Genomic DNA, 23,366 nt, shown 5'->3' on the forward strand with positions numbered 1-23,366 from the left:
CAGGAGATCTACCTTTTCCTGATTTGCAAAACCTAGGTGCCATTTTGAAGTTGTGCACATTGCATGGTAGTTTGTTAGGAGAATGGGAAAGCAAATAATAATTAAAAAAAAAAAAAGATACTAAGAAGAAAGCAAAAACCTCTTCTCGTGATCCAACTGAAGCCCATGTCCTGTCACAGTGCTGGCTAATATGTACTGTAGCATTTCCTTTGTACATACCATGTATGCTTGGTCAAGAGCTTGCTTCCTGTAGTCTAGTTCTTCTTCCAAATAACCTTTTATTTTGCAAAATTGCTCCTACAATGAAGGATTTAGACAGAAACGTGACTCAGTTACCAAAATGCTGTGGGAAGGTTTATTGAATCAGCTACAGACATCTGACTTGAGCAGGACTAGGAGACTGGTCTTAATTGACACTCTGCAAAGTTATTATCTATCTGACTCAGCCAGAAAAGGAAGAAGGGAAAATAGCTGTGTTTAGTTTTGTATGATGATACGTCTGATCTACATGAAACAAAATCCATCATCTCTTGTTGATTTCAGTAATATTGCTTGGCATTTCAGTAGTATTTAAGGTTTTCTGTGTGATTTTTCTAAAGATAACACCTCTGGCATCCCAGACAACTCCTTCTGTGGCTTCTTTTTTTGGGAGAAAGTGCAATAAACTAAACAGGAACTAAACAGGCATTTTCATGTCCATGTTATTTGGGGAAAGATGCTGTGCTTTAACTTCTCGGCATACTTAAAGCTTAATTTACTTGAGTATAGACATACCACAGGAACAAAAGGTAAAATGCTACAGCTGTCCAACTCATGTTGTTAGGCTTGTTCATCTCTTAAGTTACTTCCATTAACTAGAATAAGAATAAAGTCCTAGCTTTACTGATGCCATAGGAAGTTCAGCTATGAAGCTTTTAGCTTCAGGATGATACGGGCTTAAAATGTAATGAAAGAAGGCAGTATGAAAATTAATTAATTTCTCACTTACAGGTATTGAATAAAATGTCCTACAACTACTAACATTTATAGTGTCAATCTTAGTAGGCAAAGAGTGTGATTATTTTCATATCTGAAAATCACTGAGCAGCCTTTGAGCCCTCAGTACTTTAGTAAAGTCATCCTCATGGAAAGAGAGAAAGTTCTCAAACCTTAACTATTTCCATTTCTGTGTTATCTGCTGTTGCATATGGAACAGTCTAGTAACATTTTTATGGTTTCAGCAATTATCGGAGAAAGCCTACATACCTAATTTGCCAAAAGACCAGGTTTTTAATTATTTTTTTGGCACACCAAGTAAATGTGACATGCTCCTAAAATGTCTACTAAGGAAAGTTTGCCTACCATATCACTTTCCAGTTCCATCATCTTCTGGTGCAGAGCAGCTTCAGCTCCCTCAATCTGCTGGATCCACTGTAGGGAAGACAATAAAAGCTGTAAACTGCTGTGTTTTCTAGGCACAGAGGCAGTGGCAATGGGACATCTACAGCATCTTATTAGTCTATTTATAGTAACCTATTGCTAGTTCTGGGCCTGTCTTAATAGGTTCTCCAGTGACAAGTACAGTGACATGATGGCTACAAGTGAAACTTCATAAGGAGGAATTATGAGGATCACCATTACAGGATCACTGGAAGATGGAAAAGTACACTTTCCAGGATAGGGAACCCCATTTCATCCCATGAATGAGGACCCATGGGTCTCTAGGATCTGGAAACAGCTTAGTTAAGTAGATGGCAATTCCCTTTGGAGAGGGAGAATTGATGAGTAGAATCCTTGGATGCTGTCACATTAACACAATTGTGTGCTGTATTTGAACCATAGAAAGCAATTTTAACCAATGCCTATTTTCTTTTTCAATTTCCCATACAAGGAACCTAGACACATAATTTCAGTGGAAATTTTGCATACAGTTTCTTTCAGAGTAGAAATCTCTGTCTATGATTAATTATGGCTTAAATGTCTGATTTTGTATTTTCTAATTGACTTTAGAATTGCATGTTTCATTTCTCATTCTTTTTGCTTTTCCAACTGTCCTGACTACATAGCTTGTGCCAGGTAGGTTTGACATTTTTGCTGTTTAGCAAGGTGTTTGGGACTGTGATTACATTAAGGTATTTCTATCCTTGCAAAATCTCTAGTTGATAAACAATAGTATTTACATACAGATAGCAGAGTTTACTTTGTCTGTGGAAATGCTCACTACACTAGAAAGTCTGATAATATTGATATAACAGACCCAAAAAATGTACAGCATTAGATGAGGGATTAGATAACACTGAGAAAAGCAAGCACACATTTTACCTTTTCTGCCAAGGACAAAACAGTGGAAGCCTGAATTATGGCCACTTGTTCTTCATTTCTTAAATTCTGTGAAGAGAAAGAGACGGAAGAAAAAAAATAGCAGCAGTTTCCTGCATGAATACAGATTATCCAGACTGCACGCTAGGTCTACAGTTTTTTTAGGGGAACCACATATTACTGATTATACGATTCCCAAAAAAATATTCAGGAGCTGCTAATGTAATTAAAAAAAAAAAAAAGACCACTGCTTTTGTCTTTTTACATGATATGGACTGACTGTATGTTTTCATACCATTGTATCTTATATGATACGTAAACTGAAGTTAGACCGATTTGTTTCTCTTTTTGCTAGTTTTGCAAAGCTGAATCTCCATTGTTTTTTAAATAAATAAATAAATAAATAAAGCTAATTTACACCAGTATATGTGTAGACAATAATGATGTTTCTTTTTCTATTTCTTATACACTTTCTTAAAATGTATCTGATAGCCAGAGATAAGGGATATTTTCTTTTACATAGAGGACTAAAGTGGGCAGCAATGCCCACTTTGAAAGCCACAGGGCATTTGGTATTTCTTGTCTGTTTATGAAATTGCTTGCAGAGGAATCCTAGTCCTGATGAAGATGTGGTGGGCTCATACTGCCAAGCTAATTCACATGATTCACTGAATGACTGGAGTACAGCCAGAAGCAGTTCCAAATATCAGTGGCCATTGGACATGAGCTCTTCCCAGTCTGCTAAACTACATGTTAAAGTTGCTACTTCATTACTAGTTCTCTGATTACTGAAATCTCACAAATGCTCAACTTAAGGAGATAGACACTCTCTAAATGAAGACTTCCGGTATTACATAATTTTAACAAATATCTTAGAAAATAGACATCATAGTTACAGATTTCACTTTCCCTATTGTACAAAATGTATTTTGTAGAGGGAAAATACCTCCCACTTTAACTTACCCCATTATCACCTAGGATATCTAACTGCTTTATGAGGTCTGGTATGCTGACATCCTGCAAAGAGAAAATAAGATAAAGGCTTTGCATACACATTGTATCATGGCTGCAATATTTGTCCCTCCTGTGAACAACAGCAAGACATAACATTTTGTAGTATCCCATAGAAATGCATCACACACTGATTTTAATCGCCTTTGAGCCAGGTTTTATCATTATGATGAAACTTACAAGTCCAATTCAATTGCATCAGTCATCATACACTTTTATATTAGACCGAGTTTAAATGCTTAAAATATAGTGGAGTTATTAGCAGCGATTAATGTAATGGATTACATGGGGAGCATCAACCACTCCTGTAGTAAGTCCTGCCTTATAAAACTGACATACCTTAACCCCTTCCTTCATGCAGTAGATCTGTAGAGCACTCACACCATCTGAAAATGGGTGAATCTGGAGATTAAATGGTGGAGATCGTCTCTCTCTTTCCTGAAAATTAATTCAGAAGACACCAGAGAACATGTTAGAATGAATGAGATGTGTAGAGAACTCAATAAATGCAATATCTACTGTTTATATCATGCTTCACAAACTTAAGCTCTTCATATTAACAGAAAAAGAAAGAAACATTACATCACTACTTAACTACTGCTGGTAAAACTGAATGGAAAGACTCCAGGCCAAAGACAGTGTGCCAAGTGGTATAGGGGTTTTAAAATCCAGTGAATTGTTTTACAGCAAATTAATTTCATGAATTATATATATTTGCAAGTTGTCTGTGGAAAAGGGGTATTTGACTTAAGACTACTAGGATACTCGGATTACATGCTTGCTCATCCTGGTATGTCATATGTTCTATTATCCGTGGAAAGGAATAAATTCAAGAAAATTAATAATTAGCTAGTTTCATACCTTAATTACCTAAAACTTATAAATTTTTTCCAGTATTAAAGGACCAAAGACAAAAATAAAAAATTGAAAATGTTATTTCTTATCCCTTTCAGGTATTCAGGCAAGTACAAAAAGTGAAAGTCAAATTTTGCTTTCAAATATGTTTTTGGTTTACAAATATTTAATTCAATTGCTCAGTCTACCTTCATTAAAAACAGAACAAAAACAAAACAAAAACACAAACAAAACAATAACCTGGGTACTCACTCTTAGGAGAGATTTTAGCTGTGAACTATGGTGCAACTCTGAGTAAAGTACAGGAAGATGGAATTTAAACCTTGTTTACCTGGGTCATTTAGATTTAATTAATTTCTGTTTATTTTAATATAATCTGTCCAGCACTATACATTTGTACTCCAGAGCAGATATAAGAACAGAGCATGTTGACAACAGAACGCTCCAAATTATTAGAAAAACATGGTAACCTAGCATAGTCATGCTGAAGTTAATCAGCTAAACTTACCTTACTTTACTAGGCACCTAGCTCAGACAGAAGTGAACCATTTAAGTATAGAGATTACTGTTTCCAGCATATTAGAGCTGACATACCTCCACAGCCCACAATTAAACATGCTCTGCCCAATTTGTTACTCTATTATATCACTACAGCGCTGGTGTAAACACCTAATTCAAGTTGGTGTTCAGTGCAAGTGCCCTGGTTCTGTCTACTTTAAGGAGCTCATTTGTCACCTCCAGTTCAAGGTTGCGGAACTCCAGCAGTTCGTTCTGGTCCCGAGCATCCTGCAGTTCCTGATGCAGACGGCTGTTTTCTGCTTCCAGTTTCTCTATCTAAAAGAAATATGTAAATTCATGATCTGTGTGACTGTTACAAGAAATGTTGAATATTTGGTGAGTAACAGTTCAGATAGCATGGACAGCTCAAGATCCGAGCTCTGGAGAGGATTCACTACTTGCCATGTTACTTCAACGAGTCTTTAGTTTACATGTGAACTTCTGCTCATCAGCTTGCTAAACATTGTAAAGTGCTTAGATTGAAGGTTTTCCTAAAGCAATCCAATCCTAGTGAAGATCAGTGGGAACGTTAACACAACAGAAATATCAAGTTAGCTATTAGATTATTCTACATTAACTATTAAATGCACTGATCTCATAGTAAAGTGCTAGGATAGTTTTTTTGGGAAGGGCTGTGAAGACTATACTTGGAGGACTCTGCAAACAAGTTGGATAAACATCTGTCAGGAGTGGCACAGAAATAGCTGGTCCTGCTTTAGAGGAAATATTGGGCTGGATCAGATTCCCAGTGTGTGGCACATGAAGCACAGTTGGCATGCAGGGACAGTTGTCTCTGTGGGGCAGTTACTTGTGCAGTCATCCTATCCCACATGAGCACACCTGTGAACTGCACAGCAAGCATCTCCACATGAATAGTGCTGTCAATTAGCAGACATGAATACCATGCATTGGCCAATTGGATACAACTTCCTTGCTGGCAACAACACAGCCTCTGGCTCCTCAGCCTGCTCTCTTCTGCAAGTCTCCAGCCAGTGCCAGGACCTATACTTTGCAACGAGGTTCTCTGAGTACGGCCCAGACAAGGATGGTTAGGGAGTGTGTTAAGACTGAAGTCAAATGAGCCCCCATAGATCAGTTTGTATGGAGAAGCATGGCACAGGGATGGAGACTTATTAGGCATGTTTATGGAAGGGGAGAAACACAGCTAGGAAGCCTCATCTGGGGGGGTGAAGGAAGAGAGAGAAGCTGTTGCTGGGAGTTAATGATCTCTTGCTGATGGCAGATGTACATACAGTCACTGCTGTAACTGTTTGTGATTCAAGCAATGCCGAGGTCCTTCATGGCCTTATATTCCATGATTAAATATATATACACACACATACACACATATATATCTATACATGTGTGTATATGCACACATGCACCAATTGAAATATTAGTTCAAGTTGCACTGGACCTAGGGATGATACAAGCCCTTTATAATATACAGAACATACAGAAAATAAGGGTATGAAAGGGTTCTGGTGTTACAGGGTGACTGCATTTCTGCTGCTGTTTCACACCCAGAAGCTGAGTTCAAAATGTCCCACCAGGGCTGCAACAGAAGACTCTTCAGTGCAATGTTGCAGGAACACAATGCTGGAGCAGAGCTGTAATGCTAAGCAGAGCTTCCAGCTCTCAGGTTGAGAGCATCAGCAACAGTGCCTAAGCAGGTAGAGAGGTTGTGTCTATCCATATGTCATCTTGTCCATACATCTTATCCATATTCAAGTATGCTGTTCTATTCATATACTATACTTATAAACACCAGACTGCATATCCAAAAGCTGTATTGCAGCATCCAGGTTACCTTTCAGAGTGAACACACAGAACTTGGGAACATACCTTGTCTAAAAGCTCTTGGTTCCTCTTAATAAAAAGCTGTTTGTCTTCCACCCAGTGAGAGTCCTGTTGGATGAAGCAGTACTATTCAGAATAATCAAACTGTATTATGTCAGGCATGTTTACTGAAAATTGGAGCCACAATATTCAGGATTAAAAATCTTACATGAACAGACTGCAAATTACAAAATAACAGCATATTAGTCTACCAAGCTTTAGAAAAATTTCTGAACCTGCTAGACCTGCCTGCTTATTAAACAGGGACATTGTATCTTAGGGAAGTTTAAGCTGAAACTGTACTAGGCATATTCTAAGCAGAGGAGTTAAAAGAATATATGCAAGAAGTGCTTACCTGCCCTTTCTGTGCTAAAGTTTTCTCCAGATCTTCTATTTTGGCTTTATATCTCTGTACTTCAGCTTGGAGCTGCTCTTGAGCCTGTTGAAGTCAGGTATAGCATTAAACAACAACAAAACCGGCAACGAGGCTGATATTAAAGGAAACCAAACACAAGAAGAATCATGGTCTATGCTGTTACTTCCACTGAATAAGTAACCATTACAAAGATTCTGGCTTACCAATACTTTCTGCCACCTCACATATTACCATATAGATGACACAGGGAGACAAAGCAGCAGATCATCTCCCTCTCCCCACCCAAGCTTGTTAGTAACATGTATTAGAGTGGCAAAACCCAAGATCAGGTATTCAGTGTGACAGACTCTGCTCAAAGACCCTGGTATGGGACAGTCCTTAAATTGAAGAAAAGTGCTTAGCAGATGAGACTGGCAAAGGACTGTAGAAAAAAGCAATCAGAAATGCCTGAGAATTCTTCAAGAACTGACTTAGAGTGGTAAACAACCTGGTAATATCTCACATCTGACATTGCTTTGAGCAAGAGGTTGGTCTGGAGACCATCTGAGGCCCCCTCTAGCCTGAACAATTTTAGGATTTTATTAGATGGACAACATTTTTAGCCTTGGAAGGTTTACTTTAATCTGCATCACATTCAAATTTGAATGTAATTTGGATGTATTTTTTAGAAACATTCAGGTGAGTATTCCTAAGGTTGGTACAATCTATGCCTTTGTGCAAAACCACAAGCTTCTATCTACGTTTGCAAATCCAACACCTTCATACCTGGGCAAAACATGAGAAAATTCTTGTGATTCTGTGCCAAACTGCACAATTGTATGCTTTGGTATGCCTTCCTAAATACAGGGGTTTGGGGCTCAGCTGGAGGACAGCCCCTTGTAAACTGAGTTATTGTGTCCATCGGTAATCATCATTCCATTAAAATAAACGTAGCCAATGAGGGAAACGGACATTTCTGTTGTATGCCACTCCATTTCTTTGTATGCCACTTTGAGATATCTGTATGTTCTGAAAGCAAGGAAATGCTTCTACCCTCAAACAAATGCTGACCTTGGCTTCTCTTTCAGCATCTATGATGCCTCCTGTTTGTTCCTGCAGTAGTGCATAAGCTCTCTGCAAGGCCTGATACTCCTTTGTCAGCTGTCGAAACCGCAGCTCTGATTCTTCTGCGGCTAAACTCTGAGGGAGAAGAAAGGACATGTCTAAGCACCAGACAGCAGTGCACTGCCAAAGCAAAGAATGCAAGTGTGACTTGTTAAACACAATAGTTGGTTTATGGATCTTGATTCAAAACAGCTTTTTGGTAAGCTTGCTGTAATAAGAAGTAATAAAAATATAGACTTTATAGACCATTTGTATGTCTTTAAGCTAAAAGAGATATAACAAGTTCATTTTCTTGAGGCAGAAAAGAAACTCTTCTCAGATCACAATGAAGTCATAGCTGTAGACTCTATGGATTAGAGCTTTAAAGAACCTCTCAGCATTTCAGGATATCAGTAACTGAAATTGAGGCCAAACTATGACGAACTTGTCTTTCAATATTCAGGAATAAAACCCTGGAGAGCCTGGCCACTTCCTTTGAAAGTCAAAATCTCATGAACAGCTGTCCTTACCTATGGAAATAGTCAGATCTTACCTCATCCAGATCATCATCTGGGGTTGCTGGTGTTCTGTCTGTTCTATATGAGGCCACAGAGGATGTTTCAGAGTCCATGGAATCATCATCATACCCAAAAACTGTATCCACTACATGTCTCTAAAGAAGGAAAAACATGTGATTTCTGAATCTCCCTGAAAATGGGCTGTGAGCATTTCTGACTGGGGGAAAGATTAATTCCAAACCGCATTGATAGCTATTTAAAAAAGGAAAGAAATGACAAAAGTTATGTACAACCCCTGCAACTACCCCCTCCAAACAAAAACAAAGCGAATCATACTGAATATTAGGTCTTGTGCTGGTGGAGAATATGAGTTTGCTGATTAATTCTTCTAGACTGAGGATCTGGCTCAGTCTAAAACTTGGAAAACATAATGGTAGCAGCAACATACTAAGGAGAAGTCTCTGCCCCACACAGTGTCAGGAGAATCATTTGTTAATCTCAAAGCTGTTCAGAAGGCATCTGTCAACATGCAGAATAATGTGCAAAGACGAGACAATGCCAGAAAAGGAAATGTCTAAGGTGTGAAATAGGGAACCTTCTTCTTCTTTCACAGACACCGATGATATTCTGAATATTTCAGTGCTTCTCTCACTGATAGTGCTGTTCAAGAAAATGAGTAAATGTTATGCTAACACAAAACAATTTAATGTGACTTTTATCTCACATATTTTTCTAGTCATATAGTAACTGACACATGTTGTAAGAGACTGCTCACACAATACAGATTTTTTTGTATGTCTGATGCCTCATTGTCTCCAGTCTTGGTAAATGAATTCACCAAATCAAATGAAAACTGAGTCATGACCTATGAAAGTATAGGTGCGTGACCTGCAGGGCTGGGTTTTAGGGCACAGAGATGAGCATTTTAAAACTTGCTTTATAGGTAACTCTGCTGAAAGCTGATCAATGAGCATTTTAGATGCATTTCTGCTTTGCAATATTTTCCTTTTTTGCTGACAAGTTACAACCTTCTAAACCTGGAATTAGAATCCTCTCCCCACCTCCCCACCCCCCCAAAAAATAAAGCACAATAAACTTTTTCATACATTATCTTTTTTCTTATTTATTATTTTTTTTACAAGTGAAGACAATAGACATATCCTTCCACATTTCAATTTTTGGCTTAGAAATAAAGTTAACAGACAAAAATACTTTTTAGTCCTTGCCTCACAGTTCTTTCTGCTGCATATTGCCTCAAAACCCATATAGAAACAATGTGACGACACATCTAGGATATACTGGTCTGAATTTCTGTCTTGTATGCAGGGAAGTGTTGCATTACTTTCACAGAACATGGCTGACCACCTAAGGAACATTCTTGAGGACAAAAAGCAACCAAACTGTGTGTCATACACTGTACCTCCACTCTCTGGATATGGGACATGACTGTTGCAGAGTAATTCTTCATATCCAGCTGATAAAAAATTACTTGAACCACTGCTCACTACTCAGCTCTATAATTGTCCTAAACTATACCAGCTTTGGACTTAGAATCATGAAGGTTGGAAAAGACCTCCAAGATCATCTGGTCCAACCATCCCCCTACCATTAATATCATCCACTAACACACATCCCTAAGCACCACATCCAAGCTTTCCTTAAACACCCCCAGGAATGGTGACTCCACCACCTTCCCAGGCAACCCATTCCAATGCCTAACTAATGCCTAACTGACTTGATCCAATACTGAACAACATAAAGGGTATCCAAACAATACTGAATAACATAAGGGGTAGCCTGTAGAACTGAGCAGAAGAGAACAACACACAGTTTTTCTGACAGACTTCCACTTGAAAAATTAGATGGATAAGGATTTTGCATTAGTGAGAATTGCAGGATTGGCCTAGATGGACTACAAAAAATAGCAAAAGATTGATGGGAAGGTCTCTGGAAACATAAATACATCTCAGCATAGTAGGCCTTAAGATCAATATTTATAGAAAATAGAAGGAAGATTATTACTATTTCAGAGAGAAGGGAAAAGACACATTTTGTTGTGAATAAAATAGCTATGCACCCTTAATTGAATTTCAAATGGACCCGAAAAGCTATCCCAGGCTAACAGGTGTTTATAAGACCAATCATTAAAGCAGCTTGTTATAATCCACAGAACTCTCTTTAATCAGATTGCTAAAATGTGTTTTCGTACAAAGCCTACTGGCATTTTTATAAACAGAAAACATTTTTCCTCTTACCTTAATTGGCTTTGAACTCCTTTTATTCCTTCTGCGACGAATGAGTTTTTCCCTGTCCTGGAAAATAAGATTAAAAAGGTACTGGACTTAAAATTTGTATCTTGCTCTCCTTTGGTTTGCAGTCCTAGAATGCCAAATCTACAGACAAAACAAAACACTGGGCTTCCTCTGACTGTGTTTATACTTTCAAACAGGAATCTGATTCCAGGTGGAAGGAAGGATTCATATTCTAATCTGTGTCCGTGCGTCAGCAGAAAAACATTTGAAGAAGGGACGAGGGGATAGCAGAACAGAAACCCCACTGTTGTGCAGCTGCTTTGACAGGCTGTCAAACAACAGGCGCTGATTGATTTCCTGTTAAAATCACTGGGAGGCCTGTTGCAGGGGACTGTTCTGGGCTTTATATGGGAGGCAAACTGTTTGACTGCAGAGGTGATGCTGCCTCAGAGTCATTAAAAGATAACTAGTGTTGGTTTCAACACTCCTAGCAATGACATCTTAGGAGAAGCAACAGCCTGCTTTGGAGTCTTTCTCTCCTTCCCCTCAACATCATAATACAAAGCCAGATAAAAAAGAATTGTATTAAAGGATATGACAAAAGAACTAATCATAAAATCATAGAATATCTGAGTTGCAAGGGACCCAAAAGTAGTCATTGAGTCTAACTCCTGGGTTCTCAAAGGACCACCACCAATTCCCTCCCCCCCCTCCCCAAAAATAAAAAATAAAAAGATGAGAAACTAACGAGCACCAACTGGCAGCATGCTCTTTTCTAGAACATGAAGGATATTGCATTGTGTGCCCACATATCAAGATTTTAATAATAGCCTAGTTACAATGGAAAGACAGCTTGTCACAGCCCTGCCTTATGAACATATCTGTAATTTGGTGAGCTCCACTGTTCTTAGTCTGTGTTCATTTCCAGAGCTCAGTTCACACACACAGGTTACACCTTTTCGTTGTAAGGCTGATGACCCATTAGAAAGCTAGTTAATACACCACACCCACACTCACCAACATCTAAAAATCTTCAGGTGTTAAAAGTAAGGAAGAAATGAACTCTCAGACCTCTATAATAAAAAAATACTAACAGTGGCGAACTCTATACAGGAGCTGTTGCTAATTTCCTCGTGCTCTGGACATACCCTTGTTAACTCATCAATTATGTTCTGTTGTTCTATGACCTGAAGCTTTAAAAATTCAGTTTCTTGTTCCTCATTAGCCTGATCAAGGTCATTGAGAGATTTTAATTTCTTTAGAGGAGGATGTGATGTCATTTTTTCTCTCTGTGGTATGAAGAAGAAAGACACAGATAAAATAAGATGTAGCAATTAAAAGAAAAAGACAACCTTTCAGCTAAAAATTAGGCATTGTTCTTAATTTAAGATGTAAAGCCATTTAAGTATGCTTCAACTACATAATTCCTATAACTTAACATTTTGTAATTCATAATTTCAGCTATATATTTTTTATAACCCAGAAGCTCTCCTTAATAATAAAGCAGCACTGCAAGGCCAAGTCCTTCAAGCAGAACAACAAAGATTTCTCTCTCTACTTAGAGGCAATATAGCCTCTACAGCAGCCTTTAAAGGTCATGTACCATAACTTTCTGCACCATGCATCTAGATGTCCACCATGTGGCAAATATATTTGTATCTCCCGTGTGCCTAGTGGGTATGCCATGAGGTCCCATGACCCCATGCACTTGCATATACCCCTCATATGACCATATACAGTGAGGAATCGGACATTTTAGACTTGTGAAAGACATGTATCCAGTCAGAACAAGAGGAGAGGTAAATAATGGGGTATCAGAACTATTTTAACTAGAATTCTGTATCCTGCCTGTTTCAGAGCATATGTGGGAGAGATGTCTACAGCCTGTGAGAATCAATCTAGCCACCTACAATTTGCTAGCTTCCATAATTTGGGCATCTACACTATCAAGAGCAGATGTCAGGGAGCTAAATTAGAACATAGGTGCTGTGTGCGCCCATATGCACCAAGGGTGCTGCCCACTGATGCCTAATGCATGCAGACACTCAAGTCCTTTCTGCTTGCTGAGGGGCCATGATCTGTGATCTACTACAGCTGTGGAAGAAGAATTCTGACTTGTGATGTCTGCGGTAAGTTTATCTGACTTCTGGGCATGAGTGAATGGTAGAGTCTTAAAGTGGATTAACCTTGTAACTCTGAAGCCTTTCTTCTATAAGACAAGAAAGTGAATCTGATACTCTCATCCTAATCAGCAGGAGAGTTGCATCCACTGTAGAATGGTCAGCCTGCTCAAGATGAGGATGATGGCTATTGTGAGCCAAAGACAAGAGACACAAACACTTAGCAGCTTGCCAGTTTGCATCTGGCAACCCAAGATTTCCACCTTTTTTTCTTTTTCTTTTTTATATTAACGTCAAGGCAACATCGATGCATGTGCAGGAATCATATTCTAACTGACACTAAGGATGATTCCATTTGAAGGAACTACAGACATAACCGCTTTATTCCCACTTCATATAGCCCTGATATATGAAATACATAACCCTAGCCATCACAACACCATTTTTCCTCTCCCATATACATGTACAATGCATGTGTTTTATGGGAATATTATATTTGCTCAGGGGCAGACCAGAACTTCACTTTGCCATCATCAGCTCTACAATGTTCTTTGTACAGAACATGGACATTCTAAGCATTCTAAAAAGGAAATCAGGCTGGCTGAAAACATAGTTCTTAACAGCTTCCTTTTTGATTGTGCTGTGGTTTGGTTGCACTTGTGGGTTATAAAAAAATGCAAAAATGCAAAATGGCAGAGTAGAATATGACTCACTGATACACCTCAGTATTAAAGATAGTATTAAAGACTGATTTTATGAATTCACTTAAAAATATTACACATGTATGCATAACCCACAATGTTATGTAAGTCTATTATGTACAAACCTAAATATTGATATATTTTATCAATAGCATTACACAGACACACTTTGTACATGCACGTACTGTGCAGACATACACACCAAAACAGACATGTGTAATGCAGTAATGTTCATTTTGCTCTTCAATACTGACCATTTCTATGTTTTCTTTAGTAACTGCTTTGAGTTTATCTTCCATGCGCTGCAAAGATTGCATCAGTTCATCGTTTCTCTTCGTGAGGCACTTGTTCTTTTCCAGGAGAGGTTTACATTGTTTTTCAGCTTCTCGGACACGCTTCAACTGAATTGATAATAGCAATTAATAATTGTAAGCAATCCAAATAAAATATTTTTTTTTCTCTTTCATTTGTTAGAAATATTTTTGTTAATCTTCCCTGTTGGACTACTGTCCCAATAAAATGCCAAACAAAATGATCAAATGGAACTGGCAAAGCAATCCTAGTAATGCTTACAGCTTCTATAAACTTACTTTATCTATAAATCTCAAAGCATAATTCTGCACATCTATTTCTGAAAGATGGCTTTACCTACGTGAAAACTCATACATAGGAACGAAGCCATCCTACAAACCACCAGGCAACTGCAAAACTGCTACAAAAGCCCTGAACAAAGCCAAAACCTCTTTTTAATCTTCAGGAAACCCATTGATTTTCTTTGAAAGACAGAGTTGCATAGGTACCTACTCAGTCTGGATCACAGCAACAACATATATGTAAACCTGTTTCTTAATGTAACACAGTAAAATACTTGTGCACATGCACAATGAATGTTGCTTTAATCAACAAATCATGTATCATTTAAACAACAAATCCCAATGGATTAAAAGTTATTTTAGGGCACATTTGTAGGTTCCAGTATTGGCACAGCTAGAGTTTTAACCAAATTCTTTTTCTTTGCAAAACTAGTTCCATCTGGTAAAACTGAGTGTTAATACATGACATTTATTTTTTTTAGGGAGGACAAAGAAAATTATGTGTGGCTGTGGAAAGACATCCTCTTTGTGCCTAGATGATCTACCTAATGAAGGCACTGTGCCAGCTCTGAGTTACTGTTCATAACTGGGAGGTTCCTGCCCCTTACATTTCTGCTGGGGAAAGGACTAGGAGAATTTATTGTAACTATTAAGGACTGTTAACCACATTTGTTTACATCATCACATCATTTTACTAGGGTATTCAGACTAATCCATTAAATTTTGCCCCAAGTGGGCTAACAAGCACCTGAAGATCCCTTCTGCTAACAGGAAAAGGAGGAGCTGCCATAAGCGGTCTTCAATCAGCACAATTGTTGGCAAAACAACTGTCTGTCCTACCCTAAGTACAAAGTTAGCTGTTGCTGGTCTAAATGTATCTTAAGGTACATGGTATTTCTAGCAGTACCGGATCACATTTAACAAAATGTATTCATTGTTGTCACATTGTGCAAGATACAAAGTTGAAGCCTTTTTTAAGGATTTTTTTCTTGTGGAAAAACAGGCTAAGTATTTAATGACATGCAACAGCTAGTCAAGCTGACTCATCAGACTACAAACTACTCAGTATTGCAGAAATTTGGAGTTCGAGAGCTGCTTTTCGTAACTGAAGAGAGGCATGTGAACACATTTGTAATGTTACTACAAACTTTGTATTATTTTGCAAATATTAAACTAATTAACATTGAGGATATCCAAGCCAGCCACACTGATATGAAAGGAGTGCATTAAGACTCCTAGCTCAGGAATTATAAAAAATACTATGAGTTGAATGTCAACACCCTTTTCCAGAAGCAGAAACATGCAGTAGTCAAAAAGCCTGGGTGCTGACCTCAACACACAGATATCACTGCCTAACAGTAAATCAGATAAAGGGATCAATTCACTGTTGTCTGTTCTCCCTAGATCTGATTCTTAGCTGTTCTCATATACTGGACTACAGACGTTATTTGATTTACAAGATAAGTCTCATCATGCACTGTTGCATGCCCCAAAACACCTGAAAAGGTCAAGGAAGGAACACAATCAATCATACAGAAAGATATGACACTCTTTGTCTCAGCTTCTGTTGTGATTTTTGTCCCTGTATAACTTCACTGAAATTATTGTTTAATTCTAGAGTAAAAAACCATCCTCAGTTTCCTTAGTGACAAGCCTGATGGATCAAAAAGGCATATTTATCACTGAATGTCATGCTTGGAGACTCCTCTCTTTGCCTTCCTTATGGCTCCTGGCCCCCTCTGTCTGATAGTGCAAAGCTCACACACCAATTCATTTCGTTCATCAACGAGCAACGTGTTCCTGTCTTCCAGCTTCCGAATTGTGGCATTCAACTCTGCTATCCTCTTCTGGTTTCTGCGCAAGTCCTGTTTATTGGTAACAACATAATACCGTTACTAATTCTTTCCAAAATACATTTCGGAAAATAATCTCCCAAAACCACATACTAGTCAATTTAAGCTGTCATCATCATCAAGTGATTTTTTTTTTTAATGATACTTACTATTATGGCAAAAATGTGTTGTTTGTTGTTGTTTGCTCGTTTGTTTGTAAGAAATCATCTAGTTTGGGGAAAATTTTAAGATTGAGAATTTCCAGTTGTTAACAAAATTAAAAGAAAAAACAAAAAACAAAAAACACAAAACTGATGTTCATATGCTTTCTGATAGGGGAAAAAAGCAAAAAGCTAAAAGCTTCTAGCTTTTCTTGCCTTCTCCTACACATTCTTCTACTTGCTGAGCCATGAAAAAGTAAGGACATCCCTTTCACTGTCAGTTGCCTTTACCTTCTTATTCTTTCTTTGCATATGTGTAAATATGTGTATATACATATTTTTTTGTGTAAATGCCATGTTTAGTCACTCAACTAAGGAAGTTGCATGCCTTGTAAATGAAAGCAACAGCTACATGTGTAGAGGGCAAGACAGAGAAAGAGGAGGTACTCCTGAGCTTCCTAGATTCCCCCCCGCCTTCTCCCTACCTGTCTTCCCAATTTTATGTTTGTTTTTGGGGATGCAGACTACCCAGATAGTTATGATTCTTTCAGAATAGCACTTACTATTTAAGATGTCTTATTTTTGTAAATACAGCAAATGAAGAAACATAATTACAAAGCTTTGTCCAACTGGCCTTTTCTTAGAAGAAGCTACAGTTATAACTTCTCTGTAGTGAATAAGAGTGGGAATGTTTTCCCAGGGACCAAGAATTTTTTTTAAGCAAAAGAAACCAGCTACGTTTCTGTTTTGCAGCATCCAGTAAAACCTGCGTACAGGGCTGCTGCAATGCTCTGAACCATCTCCAGCCCTTCCTGGTATCTCTCTCTTGGGACTGCTCATGTTACACTCTGCCTCCTTCACCAAGAAGAGCTGTTCATCCAGAGCTTCCTTCTGTAGCTGCAGCTTCTGCACATAGCCTGTCTGTGTCTCCAGTTCTTTCTCCAAGGAAAATATGATCCTGTCTTTAGCCTTGATCTCGTCCATCTGATGAGAAAAACAGAGCAACAATGTTAGTGCATAAATGCAAAAGCATTTCATCCTTGTCCAATCTAGGACTATATGATTTACTTAACACCAGCACTCACCACTTAAATCTGCTACATCATATCACACAAGCTTGAAAACAATACTCTTTGAAGTTTTGGACACAACTGTATGCTATCATATACAGTAACAGATTCGGCAGCCTTTCACAGAGTGAAGCCTTGGAACCAAGCATGACGAAATATGCAAAATGTCTCAGCTCTTGTAACGGCAACAGACACAGGGTAATAAGATACAAAGCTTCAAAAACCGGATGAACAGTTCAGGCTTTCACCTTGCATCTTGGTCAGTTATTTATAATACTGAAAACTAAGTCTATACCCCAACAAAAACAAAATAGTTTAGAATAGCTCCTGCTTAAATAAATTCAGCTACAACAGCTGAGATGGTAGAGGGTACAGACGGTTTCTTACAAATTCTGTGCAAACCCCCTATTTCTTACAGCTGATTGACAATGTTCTTAATCTTCATCTGAGTGCAAATGATGACTGGGAAAAAAAATTTAAATTAAAGCTTCTATTAAGATCAGCACATTTATTATTATTTGTTTGTTTTGCGTTTTAAACATATTAAACTGACTTTACCTCAACCCATGATTTTTCTAACTTTTTACCATCCAATTATCTTCCTCCTCCCATTGTAGGGGAGGAGGATGAAGGGAGGTAAGTGGTGGCAGCGGAGTGCTTAGCCACCTACCAGGGTTCAACTACAATGCTTTAAGCTCAAAAATACCACTCTTCACACTGTTTAAATCACCATTTATTTTACTTAACTGTCAAATCTTGAATTTCAGTTTTCAAGCTACACTTTCCAATGTCGTAAGCAGGCTCAGCTCGCGTATGATAGGGAAACACGGACACTTGCACCATTGCCAATTTTGGGTCTCATTTTGCTCATTCTCTCCAATAATTACTGAAGGCTATACGAATATCAAAGCAAAAGATCTCTCTTATTCTGCCATGCTCTGTGTTTAAGGTGTTTAAGATACCATCATAATGGTTAAAGAAACTAATAAGCTGTCAGTGCAAATGCAAACATCTTCTTTTTCTAATACTTTGCATGGCAGATGTATTAGCATTTCAGCAAATCAATTCCTTATGGACTGGACCAATCACTCTTACTCTATGGAGTTATTTGCCCTCCTAGTGGGTCACTCTAATGGATTCACCGTGATCTATCTGATGCTGAGATATGATAATGCAACATTTTTATTACTTTTGCAAACCGAGGTGCTTTGCAGAGTTCTGTGATTAACAAAAACCTGAGAGGTACAGGAAGCAAACTCATGACAGCATAAAACAACACATGAAATGTTTTGGTGCAAGGAGGGGCTACTAACCAAGCGGCGAATATCCCTCTCACTCTCCCATTTGATCTTAGAAATGGCTTCCTGGTGGGACTGATGCTCACTCCGAAGATCACCCGCCTTGATCTTGTCAGCTTGGATCATATTGTTAAGGGCCTCATCTACCTGCTTTTTTGCAGACTTCAGTTCAGTAATTTCCTGCAGAAGCTTAAGGCGCTCAGAGTCAAACTGTTTTCTGGCCTCTTCACGTGCCTCAATAGTCAACGCTGTCCTTACTTTATCACTGCTCCCATCCCGCAGCGCACACAATGCTGACTTGAGGCGCTGGATTTCACTGTCTCGGACTTTTACCATCCGTGTCATCTCCTGCTCGTGCTGTTTAATGAGGTTCTCCCTCACAGCCTGCAGCTCCTTCATTTTTTCCTCATGAAGTTTGGCTTTTAGCTCCGTGATCTGCACAGTCTGCTTGCGCTGCTCCACTTCACGGATACGTTTAGTTTCTTGAGTCTTCTCTCTTTCTAGTTTAGCAACCTAAGTTGAGACAAAATGAAAGTCACCTGCTACCAAGATGCTGTTATCAAAACAAGCCCACCCAGGCACACAGCCTTATCAAATTGAAGAAGACCCTGCTGCAGACCCTAGATGCTCCTCCATCCTCCTACCACAAAACACCGGCCAATTTTAGCCTGTATTTAGCCCCTCGCTCCTCCATGATGATAATTCCTTTGATATCTGGAGCACTCAGTCTCATCTGGTCACAGGAACAGATGAGATGGACCTACGGATAGACCTCCTGAGAGATACTGAAGCACAAACTATTTCATTATTTTGTTCATGTTCTGCTCAAGTCCTTTCCATTGTTACTCTGAAGCACATTTAAATATATTTCAGATAACATATTTTTTTCCAGTTTTGAAGGCTTTACTACATTTGTTGCTCTCATTATTTAGACCCTTCCATAGCTGCAATGCTAAAAAAAAACAAACAAACAAAAAAACAAACAGCAAGAATTAGAATATACTGGAAAGCACTACAGAATCTCCCTTGGCTATCAGTTTTCTTATTGGCCTCCTATGGCTCCTTAAGAGAATAACCGAGTCTTGCCTACGCGCAACATATGAATGACAGAGCTTGTAGGGAATACACAAAAGAAGTATTTTTGCTTTCCAAGTCTGTCATTTACCATATGAAAGAAAATTATGCAGAATGAGTTTGAAAGAATTATGGTATCCGCTTCCTTATCTTCACTGCTTGTAAAAGACATATTGAAGATTGCCTTAATCTCACTCTTGTTCATGCAACTTTAGCATTTACCGTACAAGGGTTTATTGCACAAAAGATGCACTCTGCGTATAAAACACAGATGCACTGTGAGTGCTACTAGAAGCATCCCTAAATGATGAGGGAGCAGCACTTTGGAGAGCAAAATTGACACTGTTTTGTAAGGCCGTATGAGGATCACCTGTGGGAAAACTGATGCTGCCTGCAAGGATTTTAGCAGAAGGTGTGTGGGGTTTATGCAGAATAGGTGTAAAATAACAGCTAGTATTTTATTCTTGGATAACAACTGGCCCATTTACTTTTTTACAGGCTACAAAGGCTGAAATAGTGTAACAAGATCATGGTGTCTTTCAAGGGCTGCCCTAGTACAGATGATGCAGGAAATGAGTCAAGACATCAGCAGATGATGTAGGGAAGAGTTGAGGCTGCAGCCCACAGCCCTGAGGTGGTACCAAAGACTTCTAAAGTTTATGTGAGGAACCTCAAACCTTCACAGGTATGTATAGACAGGGCCATGGCTGTACCCTCTACACGTGATACTCAGCTGGCTTTTGACTAACTTTGGATATCAGACTGATATGCTGACAGACCATTGGTACCTGAACAAGCTTGAAATAATATATACATACCTTAATGTACAAAATACAGTTCAGCTACACTGCAGATAGATTACAAGGATCCACATGGAATTTCATGCTATACATTTAAGAACTACTTCATTCAACTTTGAAATAAAGACATATCTTGCTGAAATATATTCAAAAATTCACTTATTCAAAAACAGCAACAGTACACAATTTCTAGATGCTGGAAATTTAAAAAAAAAATAATAATATAGTTAGAGACAATCTGAGTGGATAGTATGAAAAACACTAATTGGAATATGGCCAAAGATGTTACAAAAAGTATACCGTTCCATTTGAGGGCCAAAGTCTTATTAAACTTGTACCTTGGTATTTCACTGAGGTCTTTTCCACTGAAGCAGCAGCGCATCATACCACTGTTCTAGAGAAGAGTTGCATCTGTTGATTTCTGTGATGCTGTTTGTTTTCATGTGTTTCTTTCCTTCAGTGCAGACACTTTTATTTAAAACCAAACCCTCACTCACCTTAGATTTCTCCTGGTGCAGCTCAATTTGAATGTCTGTTAGCTTGGTCCTGAGTTCCTCATTGGCAGCTTGTAGGGCAAGAATCAGTGCCTCAGGCTTTTCGCCCTTGCTACGTCCTTTTTTTGACATGATTTCTTATCAGTGAGAGTCCATGTGTTTACTTCTTTCAAATGTGAACTGCCATCTTTTTCTGTTCCTTTCAGTACCAGTTACTTTAACGCCTACTGGGTGGCAATCCTTAAGGTTCTGTCCTCAACAGCTTTGCAAGCTCTGTGAGAAATAAAACATACTATTATTTATCAGTGGACACTGCAACATGACAGCTCACACGGTTATGGAACACAAGATAGCTCACTTCTCCAAACACTGCAATCTTTGTCTGAAAACCTGCAAGGGAGATTCCAGCACAACCAGGCTTCTTTATGCAAGTCTGACATAGTGGTGGAAATTTCATACATGCCCTTTTCTTCTTCTCATAAAGGGGCACCATGCGAAGAAGATACACGTTTGTTTACCATAAGGATTAATGATGTTGAGACTACAGGATTGGAGAGGACAGGTCATTTAACCCAAGCCTTACAGTCCGGGATAACCACAAAGCAGGCATTTTAGTCTGAAGAATCTATCTACAATCTCTTCCTGTTATCCTTCCCAACCCTTGAACTCTCCCAAGATCCTGTGCCAAACTGACTTTCATACAACATTCCTACAGTCTACTACAAGAAGAGAGAAGCGCTGAAGTCCTCATTAGCATTCTGGGTCTCTGTAGAAGCAGAAAACTAATGATATGCAAAAGCCTGTATCAGACCAGAATTTGTCACCTTTGCCATTTTTAAGGGAATGTAAAAAAAATAACCAACAGTTCCTGTCAACTAAATTTTTGGGAAAATTCTGTCCTAAGTCAAAATGATATGGTAAGCATAAATCCAGGCACATCAGCAAGATATGCAGATAGGAAAGCTAAGATGGGTTGTTTGTGGCGTTTTGTTTTTGTTTTTCCCATATCACTGGAATATGAGTGTCCCTCTGTCCTGCATGTCCCATGTACTTTTTTTTTTTTTTTTTTTAATATTTTTCGTATTAGTTATTAGCACAGACTGACAGCCTTGGATAAAGAGATATTCTGTCTACCCACAAAATAAATGTGGACTTGTACTTGATGAAGGGCAGTTTTTCACTGTAGGAGGGAAATATATTTTTCATCAGCAAGGTGTCTGTTTTCATTGACAGCCTCATTTGCAAGGCCAGACATATTCCTTTAGGCAATATTGATTTCTGTGTGAATGAGTAAATTCATAAGCACATGGAATAGGTATGATTAAGAGTTCATTATGAGTGTGATTTATCTCATGCCTCTGAAGGGGGAGTGGAAAGTATGGCTTAACCCAGCAGACAGCTAAGCACCACACAGCCATTCTTTCATCCTCCCCCTCGGTGGGATGGGGGAGAGAATCAAAAAAAAAGTAAAAGGTTGTGGACTGAGATAAAGACAGCTTAATAGGACAGAAAATTAATAATAATAATAATAATAATAATAATAATAATAATAATAATAATAATAATAATAATAATAATAATAATAATAATAATAATAATAATGTGTGCAAAACAAGTGATGCACAATGCAATTGCTCACCACCTGCTGACCAATGCCCAGCCCCTCCCTGAGCAGCGGTCCCCCCAGCCTGGCCAGCCATCCCATATTAATTGTTCAGCATGATGTCATATAGCATGTAATATCCCTTTGGCCAGTTTAGGTCAGCTGTCCTGGGTCTGTCTTCTCCCTGCTCTTTGTGCATCACCAGCCTCCTCACTGGCAGGGCAGTATGAGAAACTGAAAAGTCCTTGGCTTAGTGTAAGCACTACTCTGCAAAAATTAAAACATCAGCACGTTATCAACATTATTTTCATTCTAAATCCAAAACACAACACCATACCAGCTACTAGGAGGAAAATGAACTCTATCCTAGCCAAAGCCAGGGCAAAAAGGAAAGATATTGCCATCTTAAAATGACCTCCTCAGCATCCAGCATAATTAAAAGGGATATAGTTACTCTTTGGGAAGCTGTATCTTTTCAAACCTACCAAGGCTACCTACCCGTTGAGATGGAAGGGCATAGTGAGTTTCTTCATATTGGATCATATTGCTTTTAATGCACAAAGCTTGATATTTATGCCAAATCGTTAGTATTATTAGTATTTCCAAATATCTGCTTTACCAAAGCTTGCATGCAGACCCTTGCAGACTACAATGAGGTAATAACCTTTCTTATAAATCCCTGGGATACCATGTCCCCCACAGGGTGCTAATTATATTAATGAAGAACACTGTCCCAGCAGTCTGCTGTGGAAATCTAGGCAAGTGAGGAGGCTCATTTCACCTGCTGCCATGTCCTTACTACACTGAGTACTTGCAATTCCAAAATAGTG

At 38.6% G+C, this 23,366-nt stretch overlaps 1 protein-coding gene across 2 annotated transcripts in view; it reads right to left on the reverse strand.

Annotated features, from left to right (window-relative positions):
- Positions 1-23,366, reverse strand: part of JAKMIP2 (janus kinase and microtubule interacting protein 2) — a 49,595-nt gene that overhangs the window by 11,802 nt on the left and 14,427 nt on the right. For both annotated transcript variants that reach the window (XM_032196811.1, XM_032196810.1), the window contains exons 2-18: positions 20,937-21,206; positions 18,581-19,078; positions 16,972-17,181; positions 15,971-16,069; positions 13,866-14,012; positions 11,939-12,079; positions 10,794-10,850; positions 8,574-8,693; positions 7,988-8,116; positions 6,917-7,000; positions 6,568-6,630; positions 4,900-4,998; positions 3,649-3,747; positions 3,262-3,315; positions 2,302-2,367; positions 1,342-1,410; positions 220-297 (exon numbers count right to left, since the gene is read on the reverse strand). In XM_032196811.1, coding sequence (XP_032052702.1) covers positions 220-297; positions 1,342-1,410; positions 2,302-2,367; positions 3,262-3,315; positions 3,649-3,747; positions 4,900-4,998; positions 6,568-6,630; positions 6,917-7,000; positions 7,988-8,116; positions 8,574-8,693; positions 10,794-10,850; positions 11,939-12,079; positions 13,866-14,012; positions 15,971-16,069; positions 16,972-17,181; positions 18,581-19,078; positions 20,937-21,065 — 2,142 coding nt within the window. In that variant the 5' untranslated portion in view covers positions 21,066-21,206. The remainder of the gene's footprint in view (positions 1-219; positions 298-1,341; positions 1,411-2,301; positions 2,368-3,261; positions 3,316-3,648; positions 3,748-4,899; positions 4,999-6,567; positions 6,631-6,916; positions 7,001-7,987; positions 8,117-8,573; positions 8,694-10,793; positions 10,851-11,938; positions 12,080-13,865; positions 14,013-15,970; positions 16,070-16,971; positions 17,182-18,580; positions 19,079-20,936; positions 21,207-23,366) is intronic.

The sequence above is a fragment of the Aythya fuligula genome, chromosome 14 (assembly GCF_009819795.1).
Source record: "Aythya fuligula isolate bAytFul2 chromosome 14, bAytFul2.pri, whole genome shotgun sequence".
NCBI classification, from domain to species: domain Eukaryota; kingdom Metazoa; phylum Chordata; class Aves; order Anseriformes; family Anatidae; genus Aythya; species Aythya fuligula.